This window comes from Eptesicus fuscus, chromosome 17, assembly GCF_027574615.1.
Source record: "Eptesicus fuscus isolate TK198812 chromosome 17, DD_ASM_mEF_20220401, whole genome shotgun sequence".
NCBI lineage: Eukaryota > Metazoa > Chordata > Mammalia > Chiroptera > Vespertilionidae > Eptesicus > Eptesicus fuscus.
The window spans coordinates 40,586,749-40,604,750 of record NC_072489.1 but is presented as its reverse complement, the minus strand read 5'-3'; the positions used below and the strand labels follow the sequence as shown (position 1 = coordinate 40,604,750).

At 42.8% G+C, this 18,002-nt stretch overlaps 1 protein-coding gene and 1 long non-coding RNA gene across 5 annotated transcripts in view; one reads left to right on the top strand and one right to left on the bottom strand.

Moving 5' to 3' along the window:
- PI4K2A (phosphatidylinositol 4-kinase type 2 alpha) overlaps window positions 1-17,449 on the bottom strand; it is a 54,540-nt gene extending 37,091 nt beyond the window's left edge. For all 4 annotated transcript variants that reach the window (XM_054728778.1, XM_054728777.1, XM_054728776.1 and 1 more), the window contains exons 1-4: window positions 16,909-17,449; window positions 8,722-8,922; window positions 2,819-2,950; window positions 1,820-1,973 (exon numbers count right to left, since the gene is read on the bottom strand). In XM_054728778.1, the coding sequence (XP_054584753.1) occupies window positions 1,820-1,973; window positions 2,819-2,950; window positions 8,722-8,922; window positions 16,909-17,349 (928 nt within the window). In that variant the 5' untranslated portion in view covers window positions 17,350-17,449. The remainder of the gene's footprint in view (window positions 1-1,819; window positions 1,974-2,818; window positions 2,951-8,721; window positions 8,923-16,908) is intronic.
- Window positions 13,109-16,087, top strand: LOC129152002 (uncharacterized). Its single transcript, XR_008558713.1, has 2 exons — window positions 13,109-13,176; window positions 15,457-16,087. It is a non-coding gene; the product is annotated as an uncharacterized LOC129152002 (long non-coding RNA).
- Window positions 17,450-18,002: the final 553 nt, after the last annotated feature.

Below are 18,002 nucleotides of genomic sequence, written 5' to 3'. Positions count from 1 at the left end.
GGAAAATACCCTCTGGTAAGGATTAAAAAAAAAATCCTACAAAACAATTCTGAAATAAATTATAGAAGACATAGTAAGTGGAAAGATATCCCATGTTCATAGACAAGAAGAAAATGTTATTAAGATGTCACTAATACCTGAAACAATCTATAGCTTGAATGCAATTCCTATCAAAATCCCAACACTTTTTTTTTTTCAAAAATAGAAAAACCCATCCTAAAATTCATATGGAATATCCAGAGACTGTGAATAGCCAAAACAATCTAGAAAAAGAACAAAGCTAGAGGACTCATACTTCCTGACTTCAAAACTTGCTACAAACAGTATGGTACTGAATACAGTGTAAAGACAGACATAGTATAAACCAATGGAATAGAGTCCAGAATTAAACCTTTGCATATATATGATCAAATGACTTTTGATAAAGATGGCAAGACCATTCAATGGGGGAAAGATAGTCATTTCAATAAATGAGATGGGACCCTCCCTAACACTATATACAAAAATTAACTCAAAATGGATCCAAGACCTAAAACTATAAAATTCTTAAAAGAAAGCAAAGGGCAAAATGCTTCAAGATATTTGATTTGGCAATTATTTCTTAGATATAATACCAAAGACACAGACAACAACAACAAAAAATAAACAAGTTGGACTTCATGAAAATTTAAAAATTGCATCAAAAGACACTATCAGCACAGTAAAAAAGCAACCCACAGAATAGAAAAAAAGTATTTGCAAATTATGTATATGATAAGGGATGAATATCCAGAATTCCTACAACTCAACAATAATAAAACAACCTAACTGGAAGATGGGCTTGAATATACATTTCTCCAAACAAGATATACAAATGGCCAAAAAGCACTTGAAAATATGTTCAACGTAACTAATGATTTGGGAAATGCAAATCAAAATTACAATGAGATACCACCTCACACTCATTAGGATGGCTACTATAAAAAACAAACAACAAGAACAGAAAATAACAAATGGACCAGGATATGGAAAAATTGGAGCTCTTCTGTGGTGTTGATGAGAATGTAAAATGGTATAGCCACTATGGAAAACAGTACAGTGATTTCTCAAAGATTAAAGACAGAATTACCATATGATCCAGCAATTCTACTTCTTGGTATATACTCAAAGAATTGAAAGCAGTATCTCAAAGAGATATTTGTACATCCATGTTGACAGCAGCATTATTTATAATAGCTAAAATATACCACAGAGAAGCAAAATGTGGTATATACACATACAATGGACTATTTAGCCACAACATGAATGAACCTAAGGATATTATACTAAACTAGAGACCCAGTGATGAATTCGTGCATGGATGGGTTCCCTTAGCCTGGCCGGTGATTGAGGCCTATTGGAGGGCCGGCCGGGCGGGGGGAGTGACCACAGGAGGTTGGCATGCCACCCCCTGATCGGGGCCTGGGGCGGGAAAGACCATGGGAGGTTGGCCGGCCAGCGGGGGGAGGGGCCGCAGGAGGTTGGCTGTGGGAGCACACTGACCACCAGGGGGCAGCTCCTGCATTGAGCGTCTGTCCCCTGATGGTCAGTGCATGTCATAGCGACTGGTCGACCAGTCGTTCTGGTCGTGCAGTCGTAAAGGTCACTTAGGCTTTTATATATAGAGATGAAATAAGCAAGTCACAAAATGACAAATACTGTAAGAATCCACTTATATGAGGTACTTAAAGACAAAACTGTCCTGTGATAGGTCTAGCTGCTATAAAAATTACTAGGGCTCCAGGCCTCCTCCTATGCCTCATCAGTCTGGCATAGAGCAGAGGACCACTACCCTGCTCACCAGTGTTGCGGATGATGTAATCCAGCACCACCAACCGTTCAAACTGCAGCAATAGTTGCCGGTTAGTGTTCTCAGGGAGAGGTTCTGCTTCAAAACGCCGTAGCCAGTAGTCTGCATCTTTATAGCCTTCAACAAAGAGCTGGAATGAACCAACCTGCAACCAAGAAAGAGGAAGAAAGTTATTTCCCTATAGCCCAAGTTCAAAGATCCCAAGAGTAAGCCAGGGACCCACTAAGGTCTTGTGAATTTTATATAAGAGGAGGAAAACCTTTTCAAGATGTTTACTTCATCTCCTTGCAAGTACAGGAGAAAGGGGCTGTGATGGTGATTGCCTGTCCAAATTCAAGAAACCCATTCAAATGGTCAAGAGGAGTAAAGGGAGAAAGTTAGGATTGCAGGCCTTTGACAGAAATGAAGGACAGGAGCCTCAGGGCAGGCTATTCACATGCCAATGTACACTGAGTGGCCAGATTATTATGACCTCTGAACGCATAATAATCTGGCCACTCAGTGTACTTCTCTTGAGTACCTCATTTATTTGATATCAAAGATACTATAAAATGTGTACCTGATCAGTTTTCCCCTTTGCACTGGCTGATAGAAAGCTCAGGGAAAATAGGTGGTTGATCTCCAGCAAAAGTCTAGAATACTTCTGGTACCCATTTGAGATACAAATACACTGAGTGGCCAGATTATTATGCATTCAGAGATCATAATAATCTGGCCACTCAGTGTATGAGTCTACAGCAGGGGTGGGGAATCTTTTTTCTTTCAGCCAAGGGCCATTTGGATATTTATAACATCATTCACTTACCATAATTCACTTAATATAAATTTATGTTGCTATGAAAAAAGCTCCTAGATTTATTGAATTTTGAGTCCCACCTGCAGGGCCAGACGTTCCCCATCCCTGGTCTATAGACACCTTGCTTCACCACCTGGATGACTATGGCACTAAAAGTCATTACCTTTGATAAGTCACATAAATGTAGTCTATACCTTTGGTGGTAGCCCGATGCGGTTAAACCGTTGCCCAACTTTTGGCACTTTCTCTAGCGCAAGCCGCTTGCCCCTGGACTTCACTCGGTCAATGGCACTATAGTTGAAGGTCTCACTGGCCATGTGTACTACCTACAGTTGAAAGAGAAGAGATACCTAGGTTAGAGGTAGAGTCAAGTTTAAAAAACTATCCCACTATGGCAGAGAATAGCTTGATGCTCACCAATACTGTTCCTCTTCTAGGGCACACAGAAAGAATACATCTCTCAGTGTTCCTAGCAGCTTAGATGGAGTATATGACCAGTTTGGGCCAATGGAATGTTGACAAACCACATCACAGAAGAACCCTAGGCACCTCATCACTACATGGAATGACATGGGACCTAAGAGAGCTGCCTAAATGGCATAATTCTATGATGTGAGCTAGAAATAAACTCTATTATATTAAACCCCTGTGATTCAGAGGTTGTTACAGCAGCTGACATGAATTACACTGACTAATACAGCTACCTCCTGGATTAGGAGAAGATGGCCCAATGCCTGTTTCTCTCCAAATAAAAACAAATTGCGCCCTAGCCAGTTTGGCTTAGCGTAGAGAGCATCGGCCTAAAGGGTTCCAGGTTCGATTCCAGTTAAGGGCAGATACCTTGGTTGCAGGCTACTTGCCCTGGTCGGGAGCATGTGGGAGACAACCAATCAATGTCTCTCTCTCACATTGGTGTTTCTCTCTGTCTCTCCCTCTCCCTTCATTTTCTCTAAAAATCAATGGAAAAAATATCCTCGGATGAGAATTAAAAATACAACAAATTACAATTTATGCTATACCCTTTTATTTCCTTTTGAATTTTATACGATGTGCAATTATTCACATTCAAAAAGTAAACATTAAAGTTAATTTTAATTTTTAGTGAAGTTTTATTTTTTCTTAATTTAACATTTTTATTTATTAAATGTATTGGGGTAACATTGGTCAACATGAATATATAGGTTTCAGGTGTGGGTTTCTATGTTACAAGATCTGTATACTGCACCATGTGCCCACCACCCAAAGTCAAATCTTTTCCTGTCACCTTATATTAGGACCCCTTTCCTCCCCCACCAAAATGAATATTTATGTAGACTATATTTGGAATATTACACAAGAAACTAATAATAGCAGCTGTCTCTGAGAAATGAAATCAAGTGGCTGGAAGACAGGGTTGAGAGGAAAGCTGAATTACTCTTCTCCATTTACTCTCCTGTGCTTTCTGATTTTAGCACTAGATACATGCATTGCCTATTTAAAAAAAAATTAACGGGCCATCAATATTACACTTGATTGTCACATTGTGTTGACAATCAAGTGTAATCCATAATCCATATGTACACCTATTATCACACTTATCACATTGCCTTGTGATCATCCATATGTATATCTAACATCTTTCTTAAGACTAATGAAATTAGGTGAGGAAAAGAACACTTTACTCACATTAGCATTCCCCAAATAGTGTCTGGCACATGTTCAAAAATATTAAGTGCATGAATGAATGAGTTATAGCTTCTCTCAGAGTCAGCAACAAGTGGATTTTCGCATACAAATATGTAAAATCAAATTTAGAAGAAAATTCTTTTCCTAAGCCTTGCAAAATTCATTACAAATAAACTAATTATTTTGCCCATGAATGATAGAGATAGAAAGGGGCAAAATAATTCCCTCCTTCCCTCCTTTAACACATCCATCCAGTGCAAGGTATTGTAGAATGGCACTCATGAACATGGTGAAACCCTAGTTCCCTAGGCCATAAATCACCTTTTCCCACATCAGATTTATTTGCAATCACTCTTCATAGCAGCCCCCTTTTCCCTATGACTAATGAAACTATCATAACCTGAAACCTTACTGGAAGAGACCAGAGACAGCTACCAAATGAAAATTAGAGCCTTACTATTTGAGGCTCCACTGCAACGTGAGCCCTGTTTCAACTGGCTAGAATCCTATCACAGGGTGGGGAGGCGGGGATAGGGTAGGCAGAGATACTTCCTCTTACTATTCTCCAGCAGCTTTTTGTTAAGCTCGCAAAGTACTGTCTCATATCAGTCTCATAGGAGACAAGTATTTTTGTTGTTGCTGACTTTTTGATGCAAAAGTTCCTCAGGCCTCATTAAGGTTCTCTGACAGAGAAAGAGGAAGAAAAGGATTGTGTGTGTGTGTGTGTGGGGGGGGGGGGGTAACATTAATGATTAGAATAGTCATAAAAATACCACAGGCTAAGATTTAGGGAGTGTTTACATTGTTCCAGGCACTGGGCTATGTGTTTTACTAGTACATGGATATTGTGTATCTTAATAGCCATGCTATAAAATAGTAACTATTTATATCCCTATTTTTATAGTGAGGAAACTGAGTGTGGGGGTGGGGAGACTTCTAAATGACTTGCACAAGGGCAACCCACTAAAAAGCTGCAAAGCCAGAATTCGAACTTAAGCCCTCTGATTCTTAGGCACTGCACTCCAGAAGTACAGGCAAAGCAGTCAGGCATAGGCCGAGGGCACTCTGTTATTTACCTAGTGAAGAAAGGATATTAAAAGTGATGGGCAAAGAGTTTTTAGAGTTTAGGAGGGGCCTAGTAGAAGGATTTCAGGTTAGGCAGGAGGTCATAGGAGCATTAATTATTATACAAGAAGGTTAGAGTGTGCTATTTAACTATACACACACAGAGAGGATTGAAACATGAAGGGAAGGAATGAGCTACACAAAGCCAGAGCTACACAAAGCCAGGCAGTGAATTAGATGTCAAATGAGAACTACAAACCCAGAATTGTGATCAAACATTCTCCCCTAGACCTGAAGTTGGGGGATTTCTGGTATTGTCTTTTTTTTTTTTTAATATATTTTATTAATTTTTTTACAGAGAGGAAGGGAGAGGGATAGAGAGCCAGAAACATCGATGAGAGAGAAACATCGACCAGCTGCCTCCTGCACACTCCCCACCGGGGATGTGCCCGCAACCGATGTACATGCCCTTGACCGGAATCGAACCTGGGACCCCCCCCAGTCCGCAGACCGACGCTCTATCCACTGAGCCAAACCGGTTTCGGCTGGTATTGTCTTTTTTAATGATTAAAAAAGAAAATCATCACCAGAAGATATTTTTCCCATTGATTGCTAGAGAGTGGAAGGGAGGAAGGAGGGGGAGAAACATGGATGCAAGAGAGACACATCAATTGGTTGCCTCCTGCATGCTCCCCTACTGTAGCTGGGGAATTTGCAACTGAGGTACATGCCCTTGACTGGGAATCGAACCTGAAACCCTTCAGTCTGCAGGCCAATGATTTAACCACCAAGCCAAACCGGCCAGGGCTGGTATTGCTTCTCATTGTTTGATATTCATTCACCAATTCAGGAGGTCCTTATGGAATGCTTACTATAAGTATAGTACTTAGCCGAAACCGGTTTGGCTCAGTGGATAGAGCGTCGGCCTGCGGACTGAAGGGTCCCAGGTTCGATTCCGGTCAAGGGCATGTACCTTGGTTGCGGGCGCGTCCCCAGTGGGGGGGTGCAGGAGGCAGCTGATCGATATTTCTCTATCATTCATGTTTCTGACTCTCTATCCCTCTCTCTTCCTCTCTGTAATAAAATCAATAAAATATATTAAAATAAATAAAAATAAATAAATAAGTATAGTACTTTGTGAGGTGCTGAGAATGGAAGAAGGATATTTCAAGAAATGGTCCCTGAGCTATCCCTTTCACTTTGGCATATTGTAAACTTTTCAACGGACAGAGAGACTAGGAGGAAGAGAGAGAGTCCAGGGGGCTCCTTTGATCCCCATATTTACACAGATTCCACTGGGGTTCCAGGAGGAGTGCCAAACGAGTTTAAGGCTAGAAATCAGATTGCTGCAGGATCTGAGTCTGTCCTGTTCTGGTGGCCCACTGTAAACAAGAATGTGGTTGGATTAATTACATTTACTATAACCAGCAAAGGTTTGTTAACTATACTCAAGACGCAGTTAAAGGCATAGCTGAACAACTAGATGCCACCAGCAGGATGACCTGGGAGAACAGGTTGGCCTTGGGTATAATTTCGGCAGAAAAAGGAGGAGTATGTGTAATGTTGGGGGCCAGTGCTGTACATTCATCCCTGACAACACAGCAGACGGACCATCACTAAGGCCCTATAGGGATTGGCAACTTTAGCTAATGTGTTGCTAGAATCCTGGAATTGAGGATCCTTTCTCTGATTCACTAGAGCAATGGTTTGGAAAGTGGAAGGGAATGATAGTATCCATATTCACCTCTTTGATTAGGAGTCACAGTGATGGGATGTTATATCATCCCATGTATGAGAGAACTTATCCAAAGGTTAATTGAAATCGCATTGATCAAACAGCAAAATAGTCTTCTCCTAGACACTGTAGAGCAGGAAAGTCAATGGATGTCAGCTGAGTTTGAAGAAAAGAGTTTAAATAAAGAAAAGGGCAAATTGTGAGAATAAACAAGTAATCTTTTCTGTCAAAGAACAGTTTAGGCAGCCACCATTTTGGCCTGCATGACTTGTAGCTCCCCTAGGGGCCGCCATCTTGAAATGGCAAAGGTCAACCCCTGACTTCTATACTTACAAACTAGTTGGCTTATTGTTTGGAGTTTGGTGGCAAAGAAGCAGACACAGTTAAATATCTACAACAGGAACATTTTCTTCTAAAATACTCTGGGAAGCCCTGGCTGATGTGGCTCAGTTGGTTCAAGTGTTGTGCTGTGCACTGGAAGGTCTAAGTTCGATTCCTGGTCAGGGCACATACCTAAGTTGTGGATTCTATCCCCGGTTTGATGCGTAAAGGAGGCAACTGATTGATGTATCTCACTCACATTGATGTTTCTTTCTCCTCTTCCCCTTTCTCCCTCCTCCCTTCTCTAAAATACAATACAATACAATACAATACAATACAATACAATACAATACAATACAATAAAATACCATGGAAAACAGAAAAACAGGTTTGAAGGAAGTTCCTGTCTCCTGATCAGTCTCTTTGCCCACAGAGTCAGCTAACTAAACCTGTGAAGAATACTTCAAGCAGGGGTTTTTACTCTATAGGCATGGTTCCTATGAGGTCAATGGATGAACTTCAACTGGTCTATGAATCATCTACTGAAATTATATGCAAAACAATTGCAAATATGTATACAGGTGTTCTTAACCTGGCCTCAATAAGTTTTCTGATATTACATGTAATTAATTCGGTATTTAAGCATTTTGGAGGAATTGAGGGGATATGATCCAGACCCTCATTAGAACCTCAACCACATATAATGTGTGTGCAAATTCATTCTAAGTGTGGATTTGCCTCTTGGGACACGAATTTTGTTATGTTGTGGTAAGTACCAGAATTCCATAGTATAAAGATGAGGAAATAGAATTCCATGTCAGTTCCCTGTAGGGGTCAGGCCAGATCTTTACTCTAAACCTCAGCCCATTCTAGTCCTCCTTGCCAGACCTTACATAAGTGCTTAGCTGATATCAGCTAGTCCATTCTAGACTGTATCTAAATCCTGGAGTGATTTGGAAATCTAAGAAAGTGAGCCACAAAAGTAGCTAGGTTTCTAACCAGCTTAAGGTTATCTGGGATCCAAAGATGCAGGGAGCCCATAAATGTGCATCACAGTGTCAGTAAACTTCCTGAAATTGTAGGCAAAAATTTTATGTGTATCCTTCTCAGGACAACTTTCATCAGATGATCAAACCATGAGTTTAAACCTAGCTCTCCACACAAACCCCTTGCAAAAAAGGCTGAGAACCCTAAACTCAGGGCATAAGCGTGCTCACAACCTAATGATATCAATAACCTAACATGGAGCAGGGCTTAGGCCCAGGAAAACTCTGTCAAGGCAGTAAGGCCCTCCGGAGACAGGTCACTGACCTTTGTACGGGGTACAATGTTGAGTTCCAGTTTTTGGTCCACCAGGCTGGCCCCTGCCTCTGAAAGATAGCCCTGGTTGAGGACAAGGCAATCACGGCCAAAGCAGCAGGGACAGCAGAGCTTCTGCAGCCACTTGGTCCACTTAGGATTAAGGTGCCCATAGGGCTCTTCATTCTTGGGTTTGAAAACAGCAATGATCTTCTACACAGACAAAAGAAAAAGAGGATATAAAGGCAAGTTGATTAAAGTAGCTCACAAACCAGGTCAGCAGGAAAATTAAATTAAAATAAATAATAATAAAATAAACAATAAAATAACCTGGGGAAAAAGAAAAACAGGTTTGAAGGGAAGCTCTTGTCTCCTGATCAGTCTCTTTGCCCACAGAGGCAGCTAATTAAACCTGTGAAGAACACTTCAAGTAGAAGTTTTTAATCTAGAAGCATGGTTCCAGGTACCAGAAATGAGAGGGCCTGAGCAGACAGCCTCTACTTAGAGTTAGACACTTGGCTTCTCCCCAGCTTATAAGGGGAAGACACCAGCTTATGTATGCAGCTAGGAGACCCACTGATACAAAGGACTGTGGCCAAAGAAGTTGCCAAGTCTGGTATATGTGGCACAACAGATTGTAACACCATCAAACCTCAACTTCCAAGGTACATACGTACACACTGTTGCTCTGCAGCAATTATGTAGACTCAAAAAATTATCAGCTGAAAGGAAATTAGTAAAGTATTATGGAATGAGGTTAAGAAAATGTCTTCATTGATGGTTGATTTCCTCTATCAACTTTACTATCCCATCCCCTGGATGTTAATGAAATCTTACAATAAAAAGTTTAGAAATGACAAAATAAGAAAGCAAGAGAAAAGAATAATCACAGCAGTAAAAGGAATATGGTTAGAATGGGGTTCTCTTAAGTCATTCTGATAGACAAGAGAGCAGGACAGGAGAGGCCACAAAAATTAAAAATCCATCTTCTCTAGATGACAGTAACTTAATCCTCAAAGGTCCTTGGAAATAGAGGACGCTGCTGCAACCTAGAAACTATGGTGCTCCCTCCTGAAGATTTCTTCCCCAGGCTAGTCAGCTCTCTGAGGTTGTTTTTCATCTTTCTCATTCCCTACAGTCCCCCAAATTGGTCATTTCAAAGAAAGAGAAGTAAATATGCTTTTCAAGTGATGCCTCTTCTTATCATATGACTCTCCCTCTCCCCTCACCCCACAGCCAACTCAAACTAGTCTGGGTCATAAGACATTTTCCTGTGGGTATCACTTCCTGAATGGCAGGTCACATCAGAAAACATACACCCATCTGCCTGCATTAATTAAGTACTCATATTAGGAACTGGCTAGGCACATTCTCTAACAATATTTGGTCAATCACAAGGCCAGTTCCTTCAAGAGGCCTTGTAAGGATTTGAGAGCGCTAGAAAAATACAGAACACTCTTCCTCCTTCAAAAAGAATCAATTTATTCTTAAAGATAAATAAACTTACTTATCCACTGGAAAAAGTCAAATGCATATATTCATAAGTCAGAATTACATTCTTATTTAAAGTGGCTAGCAAGAGGCTGAAGGTAACAATCTTCCTCTCCATCTCTGCTCCCTGGAATCCTGGGCTCTGAATCACACAGCTCACCACTCAGAGGATGATGGATAGTCCACTGTAACTCTCTGGAACCTGGGCAGTGAATCACAGGACAATGTGAGGCATGTCCCAGAACCCAACAGTCAGTTCAACTGAAGCACAACGTGGAGTTTAGCAAACTGGTCCCCAAAAGGGAAAACAAGACATTCCTATTACTAGCGAGGCTGAAAATTGCCAGGGCTGAGGTAGGTTTAACTACTTCCACTTAAAGAAAGCAGAACTTGAAAGCCAAGAGTACAGCCAAGCATCATTTATAGACTAACCTCCCAAACTTCTGTTTCCTTCCTCCATAAGGAGAATCATAAAGCATTTCATCAACTCTAAAAGCATTAGTAAGCATGGTTATCTCAGTACAACATGGGGTTTATTAAATATTAATGTCTAGACTGGACAAACGAGGGAATGGTAGGGTGGGAAGGATGGAGGAACTAAAGGACTTTCAGAAAGAAGGGGAGATAAATGCCTTTGATGGCTAAATATAAGCCTTAGTCCAATTCAATTCTGTTAACACCTGCTCAGTACCTAGTTTGTGTAAGCATCCTGCAGTTTTCCTAAATAGATACATAAAACCACACTGGCCTAATTTCCAAAGCACCCTGGCCACTTCACATAATCAACTGTGTTACTGAATACTCAAGAATACTCCCTTTATTCATAGAAAACCACTCAAATTAGAAAGACACCCAGCAGTATTTAGTTGAGAAAGAAAATGACTACGACCTAATCTTTCTCACCCATCCTCTCCTGTTATATACTTTCAACTCCTTTATTACATTTAGGAGAAAGCTTCAGTTTGACACCAATATTTTTTAAACACCTTTCCTTAACACCCATTTACTAACCCCCTTTTAACCAAGGGGGTGAAGTGCAGGTAGCCTAAGTAGCAGCAATCCACGAAGGTGGGGATAAAAACAGAACTGCACAAGGAAGCAAGAGGCCACTAAGTGGCTGGTGTCAGGCCCCACAACCAATTACTGGAACCTGGAACCCAAAGGGTTTCCTATATCTACCCACCAGCCTCAAGAGAGGGTATTAAGCTATGCCAGTGGTCGGCAAACTCATTAGTCAACAGAGCCAAATATCAACAGTACAACGTTTGAAATTTTTTTTGAGAGCCAAATTTTTTAAACTTATACTCCTTAACACCACTTCTTCAAAATAGACTCACCCAGGCCGTGGTATTTTGTGGAAGAGCCACACTCAAGGGGCCAAGGAGCCGCATGTGGCTCACGAGCCGCAGTTTGTCGACCATGGTGCTATGCTAAAGAGGCTTTTTCCTCCAGGAACCTAAAATCTAACAGTTCAAGCACAGCACTCATATTACACAGTGAAATATCCAGTAATAACTTTTAATAAGTTTTTTTTAAGTTTGGTAAATATGAAGTGGACGGTTCTCAAACTTTTTGGTCTCAAGAGCCCTTTAAACTCTTAAAACTTATTTTTATTTTTTAAAAAATATTTTTATTGATTTCAGTGAGGAAGGGAGAGGGCGAAACATCAATGATGAGAGAAAATTATTGACTGGCTGCCTCCTGCACACCCCACACTGGGTATCCAGCCTGCAACGCAGGCATGTGCCCTAACCAGGAATCGAACCTTGACCTCCTGGTTCATAGGACCATGCTCAACCACTGAGCCACACCAGCCAGGCAGAATTTCTTGACGACACACATTCAATAGTATTAACACACTTTTATATTTCAAAAATGGGGAAAAAAAACACTGTGCTGGCCCTGGCCAGTGTTCTCAGTGGTTAGAGCATCAGCTGGCGCACGGAAGGGTCGAAGGTCCAATTCCTGGTCAAGGGCATGTATCTGGGTTTCGGGTTCACTCCTCACCCCGGTAGGAGCACAAGCAGGAGGCAAATAGTCAATATGTCTCTTTCACATCAATGTTTCTCTCTTCTCACCTCTCCCTCCTTTCCATGCTCTCTGAAAAACAATGGAAAAATATCGTCAGGTGAGGATTAACAAACAAACAAACAAAAAAATAGTACCGCACTGATTTCATGACAAACTCTTGGTGGATAAAGTATTTTTAAGAGGTTGAAAATTATGACATAAGGCCAAATTCCAATTAGGATTATTTATCTAATGAATGTACTATTCTCAATGGTCATGAAAGCATCTTTTCAAAATCATATGACTTTTGCCCTAGCTGGTTTGGTTCAGTGGATAGAGCGCCAGCCTGGGGACTGAAGGGTCCCAGGTTCGATTCCGGTCAAGGGCACATGCCTGGGTTTTGGGCTGGATCCCCACTAGGGTATGTGCAGGAGGCAGCTGATCAATGATTCTCTCTCAGCATTGATGTTTCTATCTCTACCTCTCCCTTTCTCTCTGAAATCAATATATTTTTAAAAATCATATGACTTTTGCCTTACTCAATGCTAACGTACCCAAGAAAGCCTAATCCAGAGATCAATGGGCATATAGCTTAAAAAACACTCTAAGCAGGAACCATGCCAAGGGATCTCAGGTGTCATATTTCATTTAATCTTCTCAATAAACTAGTGAATCCAAGCTATTCTTTGATTCTTGGAAATATGAATATCTAGTATTACTAGCCTCACAAAACAGAAACTACTCAAAAAATACTTTTGTAGGTGATTGAGTATGAGACTTGAAGTGCAAGGCTGTAACTGAGGAGGGTAATAGGAGTGCTCTCTACCATGACTTCTGACCTAGCATTTTCCGTTTTACTGTTCCAGGTCCCTACTTGCTTGCCCTGAGGGAGAAACAATCCTAAACTGAGAAACGGAGTCAGGGCTGTTATCTTCAAAAAACTGTTGGGACTGTCTAGCTCCAAAGGTAATTGTCACAGAAATTACTGTTCTCCCCTGATCACCCTTCTTCGTTGGACACAGGAACCCTGACTTTTAGCTGGGCAAAATAAAAACTATAGTTCCAGGCACTACTGCAGCTAAGTTCTGGACAATGAGATATAAAGAGGAGTCTGGGGCAACTTCTAAAAAATGCCTTAAAGGGAGTGGGCATATGATCCCTCTCCCCTTTCTTCTTCCAAGTGGCTAAAAAACAGATAAGATGTCTGCAGTTTGAATAGCCATCTTGGACTATGAAGTGGGAGCCATATACTAAAGATGGCTGATCAGCTGGATGGAAGTTTGCATCCCTAATAAAGTAAAATGCCATTTTTGAGTGGCCTATAGACTTCTTTTAAGAAAGTTAAATGTACTTTTATTCGAGTCATTTTTAAAATTTTTATTTATTGATTTTAGAGAGAGAACATTAATTTGTTGTTCCACTTAGATATGCATTCATTGGTTGCCTCTTCTTCTTTTTTTTAAAAAAAATATATTTTCGTTGATTTCAGAGAGGAAGAGAAAGGGAAAGAGAGAGACAGAAACATCAATGATGAGAGAGAATCATTGATTGGCTGCCTCCTGCATGCCCCACACCAGGGATTGAGCCCACAATCCAGGCACGTGCTCTTGACCAGAATCGAACCTGGGACCCTTCAGTCCACAGGCTGACGCTTTATCCACTGAGCCAAACCAGCTAGGGCCCGAGTCATTATTATTTTAAATTTTCTATGCACACAGTCAAATTTATTCTTAACCAAAATAGTAGCTGAAAAGAGAAATCAGGAATTCGGATGACACTAACTCTGAGGCAGCAGAGTAGAGTATTTAGGAGAAAGAACTCTGGAGCCAGGTCGACAGTGTCTGTATCCTGTGAAATCTGGGCCAATTACTTATACTGTGTGCCTTGGTATCATTATCTGTGGGGATAATAATAGTACCTACCTATGAGGGTGTGATGTGAATTAAGTGAGTTATTACTTGTAAAGCATTTAAAACAGTACCTGGAATATAATAAGTACTATCTAAGTATTTGTCAAGTAAAATAAACTCACTTAGAGCAGGGCCAAAGAGGATAAGACCAACTACAGTGAGTCTGTGGGCCAGTCTGACACACCACAGGATTTAGGAAGTGGTCCTCTGCTCTAAACCACACTCTCCTCAGTGGGAGCAGGATGGTTACAGTAATGAGTTTTGTCAGGGCATTTGTGTTTCAACATCCCCTCTAAGAAAGGACAGTGGTCAGGGCATTATAGAGAATGGGATCCCACAAATCACCAAGAAATAAAACCAGAGTCTGTCATTCTCTGTGGCCCAAATACTGAGATAGTAGTACTTTATCTGCCAGGTAGAATTGAGAGGTCATATTATTCCCACCTGTCAGAGCACCTGATCACTTAGCTGATCTGACACACTTCCAACAGAGCTGTAACAGTATTACGACAGAAAAACAAAAACCTTCCTCTGGCTCCTGTATCTAGCAAAAATAATCCATCAACAAGGCAAATAAAAAAACCCCCACTCATATCTTATCCTAGATGTCATTCTGGTTCTCCAATAAAAAGATGGAAGCATCTTGCTAACATTTAGACCTCAGAACACCTAGCTTTCTTTTCTTCTAGAAGTGATGGTTCCCCTTTGAGCTTTTCATTTGACTCACTGCTCTCTTCTTTGAGGGACTCAGAAATACCTATTCCTCTCAAAGCTTTCTCCAACTTAGTCTGTGTTAGAGTTGACGGCAGATTTGCTCTCTGGGTCTTGGTGATAATTCAGGGATGACAACACCTGGGAGGATAACTAAATCATTCAATGAACCTAACCAAGCGCTACAAGTCACAGCACATCCTAGCCACTCAGCACTCCTATCAAAATAGCATCATCCATTTAAAGAGTTCATACGGGAGAGGTGCTGGGGAAATTTGAGGGAGCTTTAACATCATCCTAACAAGTATAACAATAACATGTTTTTCCAATAAACCATTCTGGCCCATCTGCTAACTTTGGCAAAGAACACTTGATATTTTTTGACCTGCTGATATTCCAATGACACCTCTGCAGTTCTCAAAAGAATAAAGGTCGGTCACTCTGAAAGACCACCAGACATTCACACTGCAAACCAGGGAAATCTATCCGATTGCTACTGCCTGCCCTCACTCCAGCTACTTCAAGCTGGACATCTAGAAATCTCCGCTGACTGCCTTCAGAACTCAGAAACTGAGATTAAAATCTGTTCCAATCATTAACCTTTGTTTCTCTTTTGTTTCCATAGAACTGACTCTTATTAAATAACTGACTGTGTAATAATAGGCCTAACTTTGAGAGCCTACCTGCATCACTGCCTCCTGAAATGAGACAACTGTTTAACTAAACTGACTTATTCCCAAGTCTGAGAGACTGGTTCAAAAGATGATGCAATCTACCAACTCAACTTCTTGATCTGGACTTCTTGGGAAAGTTTCAAAGGTGGAACTAAAGGGGAACAGATTATATTACCCAAAATGTGCCCCTTTTGCATGTGGATTGTTTGAGCTGAAGGCAATCAAGACCTGGCCGTCTCAGGAAAAACTTTTACCTCTCCTTTAACTGCCTAAAAAAACTTAGATAGGGGACCTGGCCCAGAAAGACAGCTATTACCAGAGAGAATTTGTTTTTTCCTGTAGGGCTTACCTACATGGCAGGTAAAATATCTGATTAGCAAACACCTGCTCTTCTTAGCTTCCCAGTGAATTGCCCTCCTCCCCTTTGAAGCTCCAGCCCATATCCCTCAGCTGAGATGGCATATAAACCTCAATTGCCTGACTGCCTTTGGATCACATATGTTTATGGGGCTCCCATAACTTAGGAAATCAAATTTGTCTTTCTCGTGTTAAAAAAATAAAAATAAAGGTCATCTCTCAGCTGCCCTGATCACTCTATGCCCCATCCCATCCCCATCCTCCTTTATACAAATGTAAGGGACAAAATAAAGGTCAGCCAACACTTTGCCTTAGCTGAAAAAGCTAACTATGACAGTCCTGGGAGAGAAATGAAAGTAAGAAGGCAGCTGACAGTCCCGTGATTCTAAAACTCCATTCTAAGCTTGAGGAACCATAAAAATTTTTGAACCATTTCCCCAAAAAGGTGAGCAATAACCAGACCGATGACAAGTGGTGATTCCACCCACTCTATCACCATCGTCTGCCAATGAGAGACCCGGGAAGGCGGCAGGAGACAACCCACAGCACAGAGGCTGGAATGAACCCTGGAGAGTCCCTCCCTGATGGGGCTTCAATTAACCCCGGTTTGGTCCCAAAAGAGAGAAAAACGGGCCCAAATGTCAAATCTGTAAGTCTGTAGGTTAATGCCCGAATAGCAGTCGCTGCACTTGACCGAACCTACTAGAAAGCAGCATCTCCCCGCGCCTCTCTATCCAGAAGCAGACTGCCCCACCGCACAGCTGGGCCCTTCGCCTCTATCTGGTCAATTTCCTCTTTTCATTTTCCGCTCACTCCTCCCCCACCAAATAGGTTCTGATTTATTTCTCCATGCCGCAGAGCTTCTCCATCCCAGTCCCCCGTGGCATTCCGAAACCCTGCCAAGGGGCTCCAGTAAAGTTTCTCCCTTCGGCGACCTTTCTTTCAGCTCCCCACACCCCCGCCCCCGGCTGCGCGAAGCCCCAAACTCCCCTGGGCGGGCCCACCGTCCCCGCCGCCAGCGGTCTCGGTCGCCACCCGGCTCTCACCCCCTGAGGGTCCTTGACGAAGTAGCTTCCGCTGGAGCCCTGGTAGATGCGCTCGGGGAAGATGCAGCGCTCGATGGCCACTTCGGCCTGTCGCACCACCGCCTCGAACTCCGGGTCCTCCGGAAACTCGTTCCGTTCCCGGTGGGCCTGCGCGGCGTGAGCAGCCGCCGCGGCCTGGGCGGCCAGGGCTTGGGCCTGAGCCGCCACCGTTTGGGTTTGACCCTGGGCCGCGGCACCCCGGGCCCGATCCAGCAGTGGCTGCCGCTCCCTGTCGTGGCCTGGCGAGCCCGGCGGAGAAGGGACCGGGCCGGCCGCCGCCGCCGCCGCCACTCGGATCGCGCCCCCCGGCACCTGCGGAAAGTGAGCGCCCGATCCGGACGGGAAGGTGTAGTCCGGGGGTTGGGCCCGCTCGGGGGACACCAGTGGGCTCGTCTCGTCCATCCCTCAGGCGGCCGGCTCCGGGACCCGGCGCGGAGCGCACAGCTGAACTCCGGGCCGGCACCAATCCCCAACACCCCCCACCTCCGCCCGGCCAACCAGGTCGCCGTGCCTCTCTGGCCCCGCCCCTACCTTCCCTGTTTACTTGGTGACGAGTAGGCACAGCCCCCTCGCGCGCGAACAGTAGCCAATCAGAATCAGCGACTACGCAATCGCGCTCCGCAGATTTTGCTCATCACCCCTTCTATGACTGCGCATGCTCCAGGAGCCAAACTCGTGCCAGACACGCCCTCAGCTCTAAGCTTTGAATTGCTGACCCATCTTTGGGAGTTTTCAATAAAGTAACCTACCTAATCAGTCCCTAATTATTGAGTGCCTACTGTGAACCCACTGTAAGACTGGAAAAATCTAAGTTTTGCCCTAGCCGCTTTGGCTCAGTGGATAGAGCATCGCCCAAAGACTGAAGGGTTCCGTGTGTTTGATTCCGGTCAAGGGCATGTACCTTGGTTGCAGGCTCAATCCCAGTCTGCTGCATGCAGGAGGCAACCAATCAATGTGTCTCTCTAACATCCATGTTTCTATCTATCTGTCTCTCCCCTTCCCTTCCACTCTCTAAAAATCAATGGAAACATATCCTCAGGTGAGGATTAACCAGA